A 19,848-nucleotide genomic window follows, 5' to 3' on the forward strand; every position below is an offset into this window, starting at 1 on the left:
GTGGTATATTGATCACAAATACATCTGACTGCTTTGCAGGGCCTTTTAGATGAGCCTGATCTCAAGACTTATTGCTGTAGCATTTCATTGAGCCTTGGATATATATTGGTAGCACATGGATTTGGAATATCCGCTGATAAAGATTGGTTTGGAATTCTTTGCTATATTTTAGAGTCCTTTTGTAATCTTAGATTTGGGGAGAAAGACTAGTAACTAATTGGGCTTATAGGAAGTGTAGGTTGAAAATACTTTTATTTTTGCTTTAGATGTGATTTTCACATGTGAGATAGGCAGGACATGTGAGGATCTGAAGGGGAAACTGATTTTTCCCTTAACCAGGGGCCATAGTTGGAACTAATACTAAAACTGAGTCTTCTCACTCCTTGTCCATTGTGTGGGTTTTTCTTGTTTACTTTGTTTCCTGTTTAGACAGTGATTTCTCTCATTTGTATGCTTTCTTATTTTTGTTCGCCATTCTCATGCTTATTTTAATTTAAAGCTCCTGGGAGTCTGGGATTGTGACACTTCAGCATCACAAAATGCACAAGTGAAGGTGTTTAAAACTTGTGGAGGTATTTTAGTAACTTGCTTGACTTTCCATCAACCTGAAAGTCTGATTTTTGAATTGCTGAAGAATATATAAGGTTTTGGAAATTGGTGACTTTAACTTGCGTATGTATTAATAATGTAAAAAGACTTTTGTATAGTCTGTTTTTATTTTTCTTTTTATATGACTAATTTTTTTTCTGATTACAAAAGTAATACCTGCTTATTTTGAAAAGTTGAACCTTTTGAAGGATGTATCATACAACAGTTAAAAGTTGCTTGTAATCTCATTTCCCAGGTATAACACCATTAACCTTCTGGTGTGCTGAATTGTTTTCCTACCATTGTTGCTGAAGCACTTGAAAATGTTTGTTTTGCTTTTCTGAATAAAGATTTCCAAAAGTCCTCTGGTGGGCTAGAGCCTGGTTTTTTGTTTTTTTTTGTTTGTTTTAATGTGTGTGTTAACTTTTCAGCCACTTGGGGATTGTTTCCTTGCCACTGGATAATTTCTCTAAGATAAATTACTTGCAGACAAATTCAATATGTGAACTGCTTAGGGAGTTTTTGGTAATTTTACAGGAGTTATGTTAAAATTCTTGATAGTTATTCAGAATCAATGTTTTTATTTTTGTGGCAGATTTTTTTAATCCTGACATCTGTTTAGGGCATTTAAAAAGAAAAAAAACTTCTGTCTAAAAACTTTAAGTAAAAAATGGATTGGAACCAGAGTTCCCAAATTGGATAGGAACACTTAACTCAGAAGGCACCAAGCAGTTTATCAAACCCACGTGTCTCTCTAAAGGGACTGTGGAAGGATGAGAAAGGTGCTGGTGGTTATTGAGGGTCTGTCTCTGCTGGGCAGAGAGGTGTGCTCTTTTTGGAAAGCAAGCACGTTTTCTATGAAACAACTCTGCTTTCTTTTGAAACTTCAAGTAATGGGTTTTTTTTCCCCCTCGTCATAAATAAATAGGTTTGCTGTAGACATTTTGGGGGGAAAATGTTAATCCTGTTCCTTCATAGATCACTGTTGTTAACAATTTGGAATATATCCTTTTAGGGTGTATGTGTGTGGGGAAATGCTTTTTATCTTAGTGGTATTATAATAAGATTAGACGTTTGCTCTAAATACTTTGCAGACAACTCTTATTTGAACAGTTGTCCACTATGTTTTGTATTGAAATATGCGTAGGGTGAACCTTCTTGTCCTCTTGACTTTAGTGTCTGGCCAAGTTGGGTGAGATGAACTTCTAGGGAAGTAGTAGGGTGGGAGGGATGGAAGCTGGGTGCTGACCCTTCTGAGTAAGTCCTTAGAGCCTGGCTGTGGCTTTTCTGTGAACACCTGCACTGAGAGAGGGAGCAGAGCCTTCCACAGTACCCCATTATTCAGATGATCTGTTTTACTCCATTCCACAAAATTACCTGATCTTTTCATTTGAAAAATTTTTAATAAAGATACTCTAAACCCTCTCAAAGCATACTGTTCTCAAGTTAACTGACGTATTCCCACCATCTCCCACCCCACCATTTAATTTACGTATATGTTTACTCTTTTTCTGTTTGAAACAGATGACCTCAGATCTGTGGGCTCTCACTTGTTATTCCTTCTATTCCCCTTGCTGCCTCGTATGCCTCTTGCCCCCTCTGTCTTTTGGAGTTCTTCCTCCCGTGCACCAGCGTTTCTCCCTCTGGGCACTGAACTCGCTCATCCCCTTCCTTCGGGCGCTCTCCCCCAGGCCGTCCCCTCACTTAGCTCTTAGAGAGACACCATCACCCACCCGGCTCCACTCTCTGCCCCCTTTAAACTGCTGTCTTTTCTCCAGGATGCTGACATTTATTTTTGTGATTTCCTGATGCTTTTCCTGGAAGATAGTAGATGGCATTTCTGTGTTAGCCAACCATGTTCTCTGCCCAGAGAGAGCACAGTTTCTGTCGGGAGAGGCCTCTGTGGTAGGTGTTTCCACTCTGCCTGTAGGCTTTGCTACTGCCTGATGTTTTCTACCCTGTTTCTCCTTAGTCTCCTACAGTATTGGCTTGTGTTCGCTTTTTGAAATTCCATTACCATGTTTATTATGTGTGTCCCTGGCTGTGTAGTTCTACAGGAGAGATAGCACCAACAAGATTACACTCCACACTCAAGAGGTCAGAATGAACAGTGAACGATAATGAAAGTATGTGTTCTTTTCGAGCTAAAAATTTGTAAGTAGCCCAAAGTTATTGAGAACTGTATTAGTACTGCTTTACAAAATACTCACTTGTGAACGTAAGGGTTTTTGCCTTAATGGCAGCTGCCCTTATGTGGCGATGTGCAGCATGTCAGAGCCTCTGCCTGAATATATCCAGACATGTGCTGTGAGTCCATGCTGCTTAGATTCCCCCACCTGCTGTGCTTGGTGGCAATGCCTGTCATGCCAAGGTACTCCACTTCAAACAAAATAGTATCAACTTGTCACAATTAAATGAGACCTCAAGTCACCAGTTTGTTCCAGGTGGGATCAATGACCCACATTTAATTGGAGTTATATATATAAGATGAGTGGCTCTCAGTCTGTGTTCCATGAACTGGGCTGAAGTGTGCTACTGCTAAAATGATTTCTTGGTGAACTCTTAATTCTCAGAAAAAAATTAGATTGGTATATATAATTTTCCTCAAATTAAAATTTTTATTTTATAGTTTTTCTTAAAATTTTGGCATCTGTTCTTTGCCCTAACAGATGATAAATAAATGAATTTTAATTAACTTAGAGCAATATTTCCCACACTGGAGCTTGTGTGAGAATCACCTGGAGAACTTGGTAACACAGAGATTATTGAACCTCACCCCACATTTTCTGTCTTTTTTTTTTAATCTCCATTTAGGGTGTTTATTTCCTTCTGGTGTATTTTTTTTACTCTTTTTTTAAAATCCAATTTTATTGAGATATACTCACATACCATAAAATCATCCAAACTATACAATCAGTTGTTAACAGTATCATTATACAGTTGTGCATTTATCACCACAATCAATTTTTTGAACATTTTCATTACTCCAAGAAATAAAAAGTGAGAAAGAACACCCAAAACATCTCATACTCCCCCCCCATTATTGGTTTACTTTTTGTCCCCCTTTTTTCTATTCATTTGTCCATATACCGGATAAAGGGAATATGGGCCACAGGGTTTTCATAATCACATAGTCATCCCATATAAGCTATATAGTTACATGATTGTCTTCAAGAATCAAGGATACTGGATTGTAGTTCAGCAGTTTCTCTAGTGTATTTTCTTCATACACTCTTCTTGGAAATCTGAGTTGGGGCTTACAGGTTCTCCTTGCAGATATGACTTGCTATTCGTTGTATTTCTAATTCTATCTAAAACCAAGTTTCTCTCTTCTAATAGTTATATTTTGTCTTATCAGTGAAGAAAAACAGGACTCCTAAGAATCTTAGAAACGAATTCTTCAATCATTATCTATAAGTTGTGGTATCTGTGGGCATTCTTGGGTTGGGTTTCTCAAAGGACCAAAGCACTTAATTGTCTCCTTGTTCTTTTTCTTTGGAGGTGCAGCATTAGGGGTAAACCAGAAAGAAATGCCAATAGTATGTGGGGTGAGGAGGGGGGGAGGTTACCAATGGTAGTGGCTGTGATTCTTGCCATATCTGTACCTGTGCAGTTCGCTGCAGGTTCCTCCTTATCCATGTGGTCTGATAGAAGAGTTTTGTCTCTCACTGCCTTTGACACCCTGAACATACTGAGAAAGAAGAGTATTTGAAGAGGTAGAGGTAACAACTTTGACTTAGAAAAAAATAATTATGATACAGAAATCCCATTTTTGTTAAGTGCTTTAGACCATAGCTCATATACTCATTCTCTCATCAGTTGAGTGCCTCTCTTTTTCTATGTGCTATACACTGGGTTAGCCGTAAGACCTCAGGAACTCTTAGTCGGTTAAGGAGGCAGCCAGGTAGACAGTTACAATAAAGTGCCAGAAGGTCTTTCACAGAAGTTTTGTAGCCAGGGTATCTTAACTGGATTTGGCAGTGAGAGTCAAGGAAGGCTTCCTGGAGGAGGTATACACTGAACTGGGACTTTAAAGGAATTAGACAGAAGACAGGGGTGGTTGTGTTCTAGGCAAAAGAAAAAGTTTGAGTCACACTGTCTTCACCTTTATGCTTTAAAAGTATTCTCCTTTTCAGTATACTTTTGATTTTCTCTGAAGTATAAATATAGGATATCTGATAATCAATAGGAAAGCTTGTATTAAATTTGATAAAATTTAATAGTTAAAAAATCTTTGTAACTGTGTTGTATTAACAGTTTTACTTGCCCTTTCCTGTTATTTAAGCAGCAGAATTTCTCTGGGTTTCGTGAATCCTGCAAGAAGAATCAAAAGTTCAGCACAATAAAAGTTGAATACTAATAAATAATGAGGGAATCAGGAGAAAAAGAAATCTTCAGAGAGCAAATTTAAAAGTATCTTTAATGTCAATCAGGTAGTTGTTAACGTGTTTACCTAAACATGTCACTCACATGTACATTTCACGCAACTGTGAATTCACACAAATGTTTCTGTGATGTGAAAGAGATCTGAGGTCAAGTAAAAATTAGTGATGTGTGTTTGTTTTGGATATCATTATGGGCGTGTTCAGATGTGCATCTTGGGAGGGAGAGGGGTACTTCAAAATAATTTGTCATTGGTGTTTTTCTTTGTGTTTGTGAAAAGTAAGGTAAAGTGAGCCCCATCAGGTGTGGGGAGAGGTCCGGCCTGGCTTGAGCTGCAGGTGGGTTGGGTGGCGTTGGGTGGCGCTGGCTGTGTTCCCGCTGTCTCTCCAACAAGAGTCCCTTTGGCTCTGAGAGGCTGTATTTTTACCCATTCTTAGGATGCTTCTAGTCTGAGTCGTACTAAAGTATGATTCCATAATTATGTGATACCATGGACATCCTTTTTCTCATTCCAACAAAAGTAATCTATTAAACCCTCACTTCCAAAGGTCCTTATCAATTCCAACCGTCCCTCGCTAGCCAAGTCATTTGGTTCCTAAATAGCTAATTAAAATTCAGATAGTGAGGGATATTTCTCCATTATCAAATATAATGAGCTCTCAATTTTGGTGCTATTATACATGTAGGATAAGGTGGACATTTCCAGATGGGCACTATTTTGATAGTCCCTTAAGAACCTTGAGCACTGACTTCAGGCTCACAATAATTAAAAATTGTGGATGAAGTCCTTTACTTTCCTTATTCTTGTCCCTCTGCTTAACTTTTATTTGTAGGTTTCTTTAAGCTGTGACTAGTGAATAGATAGCATAACAGTTTAGGTGTCCCTTGCTGTTGGGTACAAAGCTTAACCTAGCTGCCTTCTCATAAGCTTTCCTTGGAACAGAAGCGATAAATAACGTGTTTGTAGTTTACTCACAGAATTGTTAGAGCATTACCAAAATGTGTAATTTGAACGGATTATAGGGCTATACCTAACCATCAGCATAATGCACGAGCAAAGTTGACTCTTATTAGTAACTAAAATTAAGTATTTATTGAGCACCTACTGTTTGACAGTCATTGTAAGCACAGGCAATGAACAAGACAGAATGAGTCCCTGCCTCTTGTAGTCTAAATTTCGATCAGTCAGGAGGCACTGTAGTCCTGGCGAGAATGTGGTGTGGTTGGGAGGGGCCAAGACGGCCTTTAAAGAGTGGAGACATTAGTTACTAAATTAATTTAATACTTTGTATCTTTCTCAAGTGTCTATTTAACATGGTATTTCATGTATTTACCTACTTGGGTTTTTTTCCCCACATTTTGTTTCTGTTAGGAGAGAACACTGGAATTATTCTCTAAGCTATTTGAAGAGAGTGACTAAATGCACCTGAGTCAGGCTGTCTGTGGGTATGAAGTGGTTGGGAGAATCGAAGAACATGGTGGTGAATGGCAGGAGAAATGGAAGCAAGTTGTCTAATGACTATCAGCAGAATCCATCAAAATTACAGCACGTGGGAAAGGACACCCTGAAGACTGGCAAAAGTGCACTTGAGAGGAGGTCAAGCAGATGTATGTACACACTTAAACTATAGATGTTTTGATTGCAATATGGGGTAATAATTCTTTTCAGTTTGTAATGTATATTCTGTCATCTTCAAACTAAATTGTTTAATTTCCATAGTTAACAGTGAATAGTTTTTTTTATTCTTTCAAATTTATGTCAATTTTTATTCTCATCAAACATTATGTAAAACTTTAAATGTTTAACGTAATAACCTTAATCATGCTTTTCTATGCACAACTTTAAAGTATATTTTGTAGAATTTACAATGATTATTAAAGTACTGCTATTGAATTTCTTGTAAGTTTAAACTGTATTTTTTATAATTGCTTTAAGTATAAGTATGTGTTTCTTTGGTAACTTCCATAAATGTTTCATGGAATAAGAGGAATAATGAAAAAGTCAACTCCAATTTATATGGTTAAGTGGAATGGAGTGTAAATGGAACGGACTGCTTTAGGGCACCATGACAGATAGTAGCCATTTTTTCTGTTTATGCAGTTTGAACAGTTATCGCTACGGTGAAGTAACGCTGATAATAAGTTACTTTATTATTTCTGTATCTCTTGGTGAGAATGGGGCTGGTTTTTGAGATTTCTTGAGTCTTGAGATTGTAGATTTGGTACATATTTCCTGATTCTTCTAAGAGTAGTAAAGTGCCTGAGATAAATATAAACCTAAGTAGGCAGCTATATGAAGATTATCCAAAACTGTGTAACCTTGTTAATGAGGACAGCTTTTTCAATTTCTTTCTTTTTCCCAAGGTCAAGCTAGCCATTGTTGAATATCCTTAGTTTGTGTTGGAATCTGTCTGTTCTCAGTAGATTTGGATTACCCTGAGGTTTTCTACAATTTCAGATAGATTGCACCATTTCTGATTCATTTCCTTCCTCTTACCTTTTACTTTTTAGGGGTTTATGCTATTCATTGGGACCAGGTGTCCCTTAACTGTTCCATGTCAGAAAAAGTCATTGCTTCTGTAGGAAACCAGGCAGAAATCCCTGCTTAGAATAGGAGTAGAGAGAGAACCCAAGACTGAATGGATTCTCCTCTGCATGGACACCTCACCCCTGAGATTGCTGTCACTGTGTACACTTACTCTCTCACCCATCAATATTTGATGGGAGCCTGAAGTGACCACATGGTAGGTTGAATCATACACCCCAACAAACCTATGCTCTTAACCTTACTCCTCATCCCTGTGGATGTGAACCCATTGTAAATAGTAACTTTTAAAGATGTTGTTTTTAATTAAGGTGTGGTGAGCTGAACCAGGAGCCTTAAACTGGAATTCTGGAGGCCTTATAGACAGAACCTGGAAGTCAAAGCCATGAAGTCTCTACCTTTTAGCCCAGTAATCGCACAACTGGGATTTTATCCTAATAAAATAATCTGAAGGAAGGAAGATAAAATAAAAGGAAGAGCAGAGAGGAGAGCACATCACCATGTGATGCAAGACAGAGATAGAAGCCAAGGAGCCCAAGGATTGCTGGCAGCCAGCACCAGAAGGCTACAGACTCTGGGAGAAAGTCGGTATCTTGATTTGGGACTTCTAGCCCCCAAACCATGAGCTAATAAATTCCTGTTGTGAAGCCAACCCTTGTGTGATATTTGTTATAGCAGATTGGCAAACTAAGACTATTATCAGTAGCATGGCTCTGGTCAGTAAATTAGGCATCTCCAACTTTTAAGCAAATCCCTATTGTCTTGCTTTTGTGCATCACAGTGCAAAAAACTTTCATTTTAGGCTATAGTCTTAGTCACAAAATAATTTTAATTAGGGGGGTACATAAGAATTTAGAAAGTGACCACTCTGTGGATTATACTTTGCCAAGAATATTAGAGAAACACAGAGAATGTGTGAAGATGGATAGCATCTCACTGAATATTACTTGGCAAGAATGGTGCAGCATAAGAGCCAATTATGAAAAGAAATGGGAGATTCCAGCATGGTGCTACAACTTAGATAAAATGCAACAGCTTCACCTATCAAGAGACCCCAAAATACATGATGCAGAACTGGTAGAAATGAAGGATGAAATAGGCAGTTCAACAGTAATAATTGGAAACTTCAGTCCCACTTTCGAGAATGGATAGGCAGAAGATCAACAACGAAACAGAAGACTTGAACAACACTGTAAACCAACTGGACCTAACAAACATCTGTAGAACACACTACCCAACAGCAGCAGAATACCCATTCTCCTCAATCCACATTCTCCAGGGTAGATGGTATACTAGGCCTTAAAACAAACCTCCATAAATTTAAAAGGATTGAAATCATACAAAGGATGTTCTCCACCTACAGTGGAATGAAATTAGAAATCAACAGCAGAAAGAAATTTGGGAAATTCCCAAATAGGTGGAAATTAAACTACATACCCCTAAATAACCATTGGATCAAAGAAGAAATCAAAAGGGAAATTAGTAAATGCTTTGAGATAAATGAAAATGAAGACTCAGCATACCAAAACTTATGAGATGCGGCTCAAGTAGTGCTTAAAGGGAAATCTATAGATGTAAATGTCTATATTAAAAAAAGATAAATGTCAAATCAATAATCTAACCTTCTACCTTAAGACAAATAGAAAAAGAATAAAGTAAACCTAAAGCAAGCAGAAGATAGGAAATAATCAAAAATCAGAGTAGAAATTAATGAAATAGAGAATAGAGGGAGAAAATGAACAGAACTAAAAGCTGGTTCTTTAAAAAAATATCAACAAATTGGCAAACCTTATGCAAGACTCATGTGCCAGTTTGAATGTATTGTGTCCCCGCAAACACCATTATCTTTGATGTAATCTTGTGTGGGCAGACCTATTAGTGTTAATTAGATTGTAATTCTTTGAATGTTTCCATAGAGATGTGCCCCACCCAACTGTGGGTGATGACTCTGATTGGATAGTTTCCATGGAGGTGTTACCCCACCCATTCAGGGTGGGTCTAAATTAAATCGCTGGAGCCACATAAATGAGCTGACAAAGAGAAGGAACTCAGTGCAGCTGTGAGTGATGTTTTGAAGAGGAGCTACAAGCAAAAGGGACGCTTTGAAGAACGCAGTGGAACTGAGAGAGGAGCTTCAGCTTACAGAGACATGTTGGAGACGGCCTTTGAAAGCAGACTTGCTCCAGAGAAGCTAAGAGAGGACAAACGCCCCAGGAGCAACTAAGAGTGACATTTTTGAGTAGCTGAAGCCTAGAGAGGAACATCCTGGGAGAAAGCCGTTTTGAAACCAGAACTTGGAGCAGATGCTGGCCAGCTAACAGAGGTTTTCCGGACACCGTTGGCCATCTTCCAATGAAAGGTACCCGATTGCTGATGTGTTACACTGGACACTTTATGGCCGTAAGACTGTAACTGTGTAACCAAATAAACCCCCTTTTATAAAAGCCATTCCGTTTCTGGTGTTTTGCGTTTCGACAGCATTAGCAAACTAGAAGAACTGACTAAGAGGGAGATGACTTGAATTACTAAAACCAGGAATGAAAGAGAAGGCATTACTACTGACTTTGTAGAAACAAAAATGATTACAAGGAAATACTACGAACAGCTGTATACCAATAAATTAGATAACTTAGATTAAATGAACAAGTTCCTACAAAGAAACAAATTACCAAAACTGACTCAAGAAGAAATAGAAAATCTGAATAAATATGTAGCACAGAGGAGATTTAGTTCCGTATTCAAAAAACTACTGACAAAGAAGATCCCAGCCCCAGAAAACTTCACTGGTAAATTTGACCAAATGCTTAAAGATGAATTAATACCAATTATTCCCAAAAAAAAAGAGAAAAAGAGGAACCGCTTTTCAACTTGTGTGTAAGATCAGTATTGCCCTGATACCAAAACCAAGCAAAGACATCACAAGAAAAGAAAACTACAGACCCTATGAATATAGATACAAAAATCTTCTATAAAATACTAGCAAACCTCAGATGTGGCCTCTCTCCCTAAGCCGCTCTGCAGGTAAACTCACTGCCCTCCCCCACTACATGGGACATGACTCCCAGGGGTGTAAATCTTCCTGGCAAGGCAGGATCTGACTCCTGGGGATGAGCCTGGACCCGGCATGGTAGGATCAAGAAAGTCTTCTTGACCAAAAGAGGGAAGTGAGATGAAACAGAGTTTCAGTGGCTGCAAGTTTTCAGATGGAGTCGAGAGGTCATTCTAGAGGGTATTCTTATGCGCTATATAGATATCCCTTTTTGGCCTTTAGTGTGTTGGTATAGCTAGAAGGAAATACCTGATACTGTCAAATTGCAACCCAATAGCTTTGATTCTTGAAGATAGTTGTTTAACTATGTATATACATGGTGTGACTGTGTGATTATGATAACCTTATGGCTCACAGTCCCTTTATCTGGTGTATGGACAGATGAGTAGAAAAATGGGGACAAAAATTAATTGAAAAATTGGGTGGCATGGGATGTTTTAGGTGTTCTTTTTTACTTTTTATTTATTTATTTTTGCATAATGAAAAGGTGCAAAAATTGTGGTGAAGTACAACTGTACAATGGTACTGTGAACAATTGATTGTACACTGGATGATTGTATGGTTTGTGAATATATCTCAATAAAACTGAATTAAAAAATAAATAAAACTGAATTAAAAAAAAATACTAGCAAACTAAATCCAGCTACATATGAAATGGATTCTATCCTGTGACCAAGTGGAATTTAACCCAGGAATATGAGGTTGGTTTAACATCCAAAAATCAATTAATGTAATACACCCTCTCAATCAAATGAAGGGCAAAAAACACCTGATCATCTCAATAGACAGAAAAAGCATTTGACAACATTCAACATCCTTCCCTGACAACAACACTCAGCAAACTAGGAAAAGAAGAAAACTTCCTCAGCCTGATAAAGGGCATATGCAAAAAAACCCACAGCTCATTGCTTCCCCCTAATATCAGGGACAAGACAAGGATATCTACTTCTTGTTTCTATTCACCATTGTACAGGAAGTTCTAACCAGAGCAGTTAGGCAGGGATAAAAAGGGGGCATCCAAATTGGAAAGGAAAAAGTAAAACCACCTCTGTTCTCGGGTGCCATAAAAGAGTCCACAGGAAAAAAAAAAGAAAAAAACCTAGATTGAATAAACAAATTCAGCGAAGTTACAGGGTATAAGATCAACACACAAAATTCAATTGTGTTTTGATATACTAGCAATAAGCAATCTGAAAAGGAAATTAAGAAAACAATTCTAGTTTGCAAATGCTGCTGGAATTGTTTTTTCAACTTGCGTGTAAGATCAGTATTGCCCTGATACCAAAACCAAACAAAGACATCACAAGAAAGGAAAACTACAGATCCTATGAATATAGATACAAAACTCTTCTATAAAATACTAGCAAACCTCAGATGTGGCCTCTCTCTCCCTAAGAGGGAGACGACTTGAATTACTAAAACCAGGAATGAAAGAGAAGGCATTACCATTTACCAAAAGAATAAAATACCTAGGAATAAATTTAACCAAGGAGATGAAAGACTCAAACACTGAAAACTATAAAACATTACTGAAAGAAATTGAAGAATACCAAAATACGTGGAATGAAATCCTGTGTTCATGGATTGGAAGATTTAATATCCTTAAGATGATAGTATTACTCAAAGCAATCTGTAGATTCAATGCAATCCATATCAAAATTCTAATGGCCTTTTTTTTTTTTTCCTTCACAAATAATAGAGTTTAATAACATAAACTTAGTAAAACACACTCACAAAGCTGAGGTGACAGAACAGCAGCAGGTGATAAAAAGGGCAGCTGCAGCCCTAAAGCAAATGGATCACCAAAATAACTTTATATAACTGGAACCACTGAATATGGCTGAAAATCAGAGGACTGACCCTCGTCTTTCAGTTCCAGGACCACTGAACTCCCTGCCCCTGCAGCTCCCCAAGCACCCCCCTACCAGCCTGTCCTGCAGCATTTCCTGTCCAGAATGTGCTTCCCGAGAAAGCCCCAAGGCCCCCACCCAGATCTTCTAGATCCTCTTCCAGCATTAGAGGACTCCTGGACCATCCCACCTGAAACGTGCCCCCTTTGTTCTCTGTCTCCTTTAACCTGATTGCTTATTATTGTAATCATCAGCTACATCTTAGGTCTTTATTTTTACATTGCAGTGATGTCTCCTTTCAGGCAAAGGCCAGACAGCTTATTGCTAATTATAAAAGATTCAGGGTCCCTCTCCTTTAATTGAAGCCTCCACATGTGTGGGCGAGCCCTGGCCCTCTTCGTGTTGCCCTATGGGCATTAGAATTCGAGAATGGGCACAAATGCTGATCCTGAGCTACTGCTTTGCTGAGAGTGGTAAGTCCTTTGTGTGACGTGTTCTGAGGAAGCTTCTGTCTTGGGCATGCACCCTGGCCTTCAGTTCTTGGCTGTCCCTCTCTGTTGCTGTTGTAGGCTCTGTGTATAACCCTGTCCCTGGTCCAGGAGTAGGGCTTGTCCCCTGTGCCCTTCCCTGAGTAGTGGTGGGTTTTCACCAAGGCCCTGCGGACGGCAGAGCCCTTTGCCTTCCCCTTCACATTAGGCCTTGTTCAATCCTGGAGGTGGAAGAAGGATTTGCAGCCTTTATTGTCATCCTCCTCAGCTGCTGCACCCCACCCCCCACCCCATCTATGTACAGTTACACTTACCAGTCTCTTTCCATTCTTTTCCATGGGTACCGCGTGGGGTTCATAGAGTAAGCGCTGCAGGAGGGTGAAGCCACCCCCAGTTTCTGAGACCCCAGCGTCTCACATTGCCTGCCAGCCTGCCCTCAGCCTCCACCTGAACCACCGTAACTGGATACCTCTCACCTGTCTGATCACACTAGCCTAAGTGTGTGCGCAAATATCCCCTCTCCCTGCAGGCACCTTCTCTCCTTAGATTTTTGGGATCGTTGTTTGCCCAACCACCTCAGCTGTCCATGGGCTCAGTAACAAAACCCTGTCTTTGAAGCTGACCCAGCTCTTCTTTACTGTAAGAGTAGGGACAATGCTCCTTGCAGCTCTGCCTGACAAGTCCCGCTAATCGTTGTACTCTAGGACTCTGGGAATTGTTTATGTTTCCAAATGCACTGAACAGGGGAGAGTGAACTGCGAATCACCGGAGGAATCCCTGAGAGCACGAGAGCCATCTCTGGCCAGGAGTGTAGCCTGCACCCTTCCCTCCTTCCCCAAAGAAAGGGCAGACAATCCAGCTGGGGCCGGACCTTTGAGAAGAGCGGCAAATGGATCTCCATTTCGCACAACCCAGTTTCAAGGGCTTTGGAACCCCCTCCCCAAAGCTGGAGGGAGCTGTGTGAGCAAGTTCCAGCAGGCAGAGCTCCCTGCCCCCCACACAGTTCTCATTACCACGGAGACTCAGCACAGAGAGATGGTGGTCTTTACCACCATATGCAAAGTGAAATTGATGAGGGGGTGGAGATGCCAGCACCAGTGGCGTTTTGTAGAAATAGAAGAGCTGATCTTCATGTTCATATGGAATTGCAAAGTGCCCTGGATAACCAAAACAATACTAAAAAAGAACATAGTTGGAGGACTCACACTTCCCAATTTCAAAAACTTACTAACATGCTACAGTAATCAAAACAGTGTGGTCCTGCATAAGGATGGACATAGACATGAATGGAATAGAATTGAGTCCAGAAATAAACGCATATATCTATGGCTAATTGGTTTTCCACAAGGGTGCCAAGACTATTCCATGGGGAAAAGGGTAGTCACTTCAACAAGTGGTGGTGGAACAGCTGAATAACCACATGCAAAAGAATGAAGTTGGAACCCTACCTTATGTCATGTACAGACATTAACTCAGAATGGATCAATAACCTAAATAGAGGAGCTAAAACCGTTAGACTCTTAAAAGAACCGTAGGAGTAAATCATCATGACCTTTGATTTGGCAACAGATTGTTAGACATGACACCAAAAGCATGTGCAACAACAAAAAAAGTAGCCAATTGGACTTCATAAAAATTTAAAAGTTTTGTGCATCAAAGGACATTATTGAGAAAGTGAAAAGACCCTACAGAATAGAAAATACTTGCAAATCATTTATCTATAAGGGTTTAATATCCAGAATATATAGAGAACACAACTCAATAACAAAAAGACAATCTAATTTTAAAACAGTCAAAAGACTTGAATAGACATTTCTACAAAGAACATATACAAATGGCCAACAAGCACGTGAAGAAATGCTCAGCATCATCAGTCTTGGGAAGATGCAAATTAAAACCACAAGGTACCACTTCACATCCCCTAAGATGGCTATATTTAAAAACTGGAAAATAAGTGTTGTTGAGGATGCAAGAAATCAGAACTCTTGTACGTTGCTGGTGGGAATGTAAAATGATTTAGCTGCTGTGGAAAACAGTTTGGGGATTCCTCAAATGGTTAAACATAGAGGTACCATATGATTTGGCAATTCCATTCTTAAGTGTATAGCCATGAGAATTGAAAACGTATATCCATGCAAAAACTTTTACACAAATGTTCATAGCAGCATTATTCATAATTGCCAAAAAGTGGAAACAATCCAAATATCCATGGACAGATGAATGGATGAATAAAGTGTGGAATATCATTCATTCATGAAAAGGAATGAAGTATTGATTCATGCTCCAACATGGATGAACCTTGAAGCATGCTAGGTGAAAGAAGCCAGTCACATAATAGGCCACATGTTTTGATTCCATTTATATGAAATATCCGGGTAGGAAATTAGCTCTAGAGACAAAAAGTAGATTAGTGGTTGCCAGGTATTAGGGGTGAGGAGGGAGTAATCGGACTGACTGCTTAATGGGTACAAGGTTTCTTTTTGGGGCAATGAAAGTATTCCAACATTGGTTGTGATGATAGTTGCACAACTCTGTAAAAACCATTGTATTGTACTCTTTAAGTAGGTGAATTGCGTTGTATGGTGTGGTGGTTGGGTTCATGTGTCACCTTGGCCAGGTGATGGTGCCCAACTGTCTGGTCAAGCAATCAGTGGTCTATCTGTTGCTGCGAGGATATTTCATGGACTTAAGTCATCAGTACATTGATGGCATATGTGGCTGATTACATCCACAGTCGGCCAAGGAGTGTGTCTTCTGCAGTGAGAGATGTTTAATCAATGGACGGTTTTTAGAGGGGACGTGATAGCCTTAGCAGACAGAAGAGTGAACTTCTGTCTCTACTTTGGCCAGTCAGCCTCTCTTGGGGAATTCATCAAAGACCTTCATCAGTGTGCCAGCTCACAGCCTGCCCTGCGGAAGTGACTCGTGCATCCCCACAGTTGCATGAAACACCTTTATAAAATCTCACACTATTTACAGATATCTCCCGTTGGTTCTGTTTCCCTAGAGAATCTTAAGACATATGGTATGTGAATTATAGCTCAATAAAGCTGTTATAAAAAACGTGATGACTTTTAAACTTTTTACATACCTACTTGCAAATAATTTAATTGCAAAATCATAGATGTACCTTTTGGCAGAGGCTTACATGTACACTTTATTTTTCTTTTGAAGTAGATGAAAAGGTTAAACGTTTCATTGTCTCATTCTTTTATGTCTTAATTTCAAGAGCCTTCAAGATTATACTGCTGGTGTCCTCTTGCTCTGTAAATACATGTGCTAATTTCCACAGAAAGATTGTCAATGACATATACATCAGACTTAATCAGCACTGATGCCACATCAACCCCACAGATTTGGCCTTCCTTTCCTTTCTTTACAGTGTTTTTCTTCCACAGTTAAACTCAGTGTATTTCAATCACTTCCCTGTTTTTACCCATTCATTCAAAATCTCTTTCATGCAAGTCATTTAGAATTTGGCCTGAATGGAATAATACTCATTTGGCTGCCCAGAGCAATAAACTGAATGTACTCCTTGAGGCTCCTTTTTGTACTTGAGAGCTAGAGTTCTAGTCCTAAGTTGCAGAAGGTATTTTGTGTTCTTGTTGCCTCCTCATTCGAGCTCTACCTATAATGGTCAGTTATGCTATCTTGCTAAAATAATGAACTTTTCTCGCATCCTCTGTTTCTCAACTCTTTTTTGAAAGGTAGAGTAAAGCAGTTGAACCAAAGACTTCTCTCTTGGGAAACTGATAATATTACCTGTAAACAAAAATATTCTGAATAATTGGTTTAGTTTACTACAGTTTTCTGTTCATGTTAAAAGTACTAAATTCATTTCTTACTAAAACTGATTGATAAGTAATTTCTGTTCTTGATTACTAACTTGAACGCGACAGTGAAGCTAAAGGTTTTTAAAGTAGATTCAAATCGCTTTCAGTTTGTTACTTTTTTTTTTTGCTTTTCACAGGTAATGGTAATTCGGGATTCGAAGGACAGAGTCGATATGTACCATCTTCTGGAATGTCTGCCAAGGAACTTTGTGAAAATGATGACCTTGCGACCAGTTTGGTTCTTGATCCCTATTTAGGTTTTCAAACACACAAAATGAATACTAGGTAATTTATCCTGAATAGAACAGATGATATGTTGTTAAATTTAAGAAAATAGATGGTTAATTTACTTTTATTTATAACTTAAAAATAACTTAAAGTTACTCAACAAGGAATAAAGGTTTTCTGTATTTGAGCCAGGAAAAACAACAAAAGCCTCCAGGAGACTAGTTTGTTTTAATTCTGTGTTTTATTTTATCTTGGGCTATTTCTATTAAAATTAAAGATGGAGGAACATCTTCATTTTTCTATATTATGTTAAGTGTTTATTATTATTATTATCTTAGCTGAAAGAAAATCTTACAGGCATCCTGTAAAACTTGAAAATGTATATGATAGTTTTTTTCCTAAAATAGGTTATATCAGGGTTTTTTGCTTGCTTTTATTACAGACTTTTTCTGCTTTTAAGTAATTGTTTCTATATGTAGGGAAAATTGCCATCAGATTTAATCTTTGAGATTCAACTGATCAGTAAAAGTGAGAGTGAATAGTTTGAAAGACATGTTTATATTCAGTATGCAGGTAAGAAAATAGATGTAAGAGCTTTATTGAGTATCAAATGCCATGTATATAAAATATTACATTGATCTTGAAATCTGTCATCCTTTACCATCTGAGGTGTCAACTTCCTTTATTCTAATTCTCTTTAACATCATCTCCTGCACCCCTCTCATACAGCCCCTCCCCAGCAAAAGACCCTAGATTATTTCATAATTGCCTCTGCCCACAAACAGAAGATCAGAGCCTTGTACCTTTTCTTTGTCTTTTAACTTCCATGACAAAGAGTTTTTGAGGCTGGTGGAAAATAGAACAGGGGTTTAAAATGTAGAACAAATTCTGGCCCATTGTTACCCTCCTCTCCATCATGGACTCACTGGTGTGTTGTGGCGTCAGCGCCACCGACTGCCCAGGAGGAACTCGATAGCCAGGTGGATACCAGTAACAGTTAGTTGGCGGGGTAGGAACTGGTGAGTGAAGGTGACAGGAGGAAAGTCTCTGTGTCTGTTTTTTTGTTTGTTTTGTTTTGTTTTGTTTTGGTTGTTTTTTTTCTTTTTCAGTTCTAGCCCTTGCTAGAATTAAAGAAGAAACTTTATGGTTCACTTATCAACTATTCAGGAGGTAGCTCAGTTAAAAATGTGCCTTTGGTATTTTGGTATTTCCATGTAACTTTCTATTGCCATATATATCCTTACTGAAATGAAATTACAAGTTGAAATGGACTTGGACTTGTTTAAATATATGCTATAATAGAAAGGCAGATTTCTGAATTTTCCAAATAGGCAAATAGCTAACTGTTCTATGGAAAATCAGCAGATTACATGTCCCGATGTCCGATTAAAGTCTAGTTTGCATTATTTTAAGTTTCCTTCCTTTTTTTTTTTTTTTTTTTTTTTTTTTCTTTTCAGTGAACATAGAGACCAAGTGCTCATTCTCTTCAGAAATCCTGATGGTATTTAGGTCACCCATTAGCCTTTCTTGTTGCTAGGTTGAGAAGTGGTGAATGTAGGCACACTGTTTCGTATAGCAGTGTAGTGGCTGTCAGGATTATCACTATAAAAACAGTCATCAATAAAGAGTTAAATTGTGTTGTTTTGCCTTGTTTACTGAGCTGTGCAAGCATATAAAACATTTTAAAAAGAGTTCTATAAAAATTACAGTGCAAGTTTTAGTGGCTTCTGAACAACCATATCCTCAGAATCTCCCATGCTTTATTCCATTTGCTGAAGGGTTACCTGTTATTGGCTTCTCAGTATGAAATAATTGCAGTTTTTTATGAAAGTGTCTTCCTAGACCATGGCTTCTCAAAATTTGTTTACATATGAGTCACCTGGGAATCTCATTAAAATGCATGTACTGACTTGAGATTCTGGATGTCTCAAACTTGCAGGCCACACTTGAAATAGCAAAGTCCTAAAGCATCTGGCCTACTGAGTTTTGTTGTGATGTGCTAAGTGATAAAACCTTCCTCACCAGTAGTTCCCTAGGGCTCACTTAAAATCATGTTGTCATAAATATAAAGTTACCACTCAAATGCTATTAAAACTCAAGACCCTACTGTATCCTAAGGAAGACCCAAGTTAAAATGCAGCCAGTACATAACAGTTTTTAGACATGGAAGCATCTAAAATTGAAAACTGGCTAAACAAGTTAAACATGTCAAAGAAAACATTTATTCCTATTTTTCATTGCAACATTGAATTCTACCCATGCAGCCCACAGTAGTCTTCGGTGGAGCTAATGCCCATGTTCCCGTTAGACTAGGCTGGGTTTGAGGCAGTGTGGCCTCTCTAGGTCAGTGTAGGTTTGTAGTTGATGTCACCTTATCATTGAGTCCTCTCCCCGTTTCACCAAAGGTGATTTAACAGACTCTTGTAAACTGACATTTGGGGAATACACAGAAATTATTAACAAAGCTTTGTTAATCTTAGTTGAAAGGTATACATTTTCATTTAGTGAACTTAATTTGAAAATAAAACTATCCCTTCTAGTCCTCATCTTTTGAGCAAGAATTTACCCAAATGCTGACTTTCATCATTTTCAGATACTATTTTATAGAAAATAAGGAAAATCTACAGTGTCTCATTAGACTAGTAGATACCCATAAATATTTCTTAAATTATTAGCCTTTGGACTTGGCTCTCTTTGGGGTGCATAAGAAGTACTCCAAAGATTTTAATTCTCCAAGCTAGCTGCATGTCACTTTGTATAAGTGGTCTCTGTTCATGCAGCTGTAATTTGTCATTTTTTTGTTTCTCCTTTTTATGCTCTCTTGCCTCCTTTCTGTTTCCTTCATTGAAACATAAGGAACAGAGTTCTGAAACAGTAGGTGTTT

General features: G+C 38.5%; 1 protein-coding gene across 4 annotated transcripts in view; it reads left to right on the forward strand.

Moving 5' to 3' along the window:
• KMT5B (lysine methyltransferase 5B) overlaps positions 1–19,848 on the forward strand; it is a 67,414-nt gene that overhangs the window by 13,115 nt on the left and 34,451 nt on the right. For 3 of the 4 annotated variants that reach the window (XM_037838340.1, XM_037838343.1, XM_037838341.1), the window contains exons 2-3: positions 6,344–6,579; positions 16,874–17,021. In XM_037838340.1, coding sequence (XP_037694268.1) covers positions 6,420–6,579; positions 16,874–17,021 — 308 coding nt within the window. In that variant the 5' untranslated portion in view covers positions 6,344–6,419. Of the gene's footprint in view, positions 1–6,343; positions 6,580–16,873; positions 17,022–19,848 lie in introns of those variants that run through there. The other variant, XM_037838342.1, reaches the window with a different exon arrangement.

The sequence above is a fragment of the Choloepus didactylus genome, chromosome 6 (assembly GCF_015220235.1).
Source record: "Choloepus didactylus isolate mChoDid1 chromosome 6, mChoDid1.pri, whole genome shotgun sequence".
In the NCBI taxonomy this organism is placed as follows: domain Eukaryota; kingdom Metazoa; phylum Chordata; class Mammalia; order Pilosa; family Megalonychidae; genus Choloepus; species Choloepus didactylus.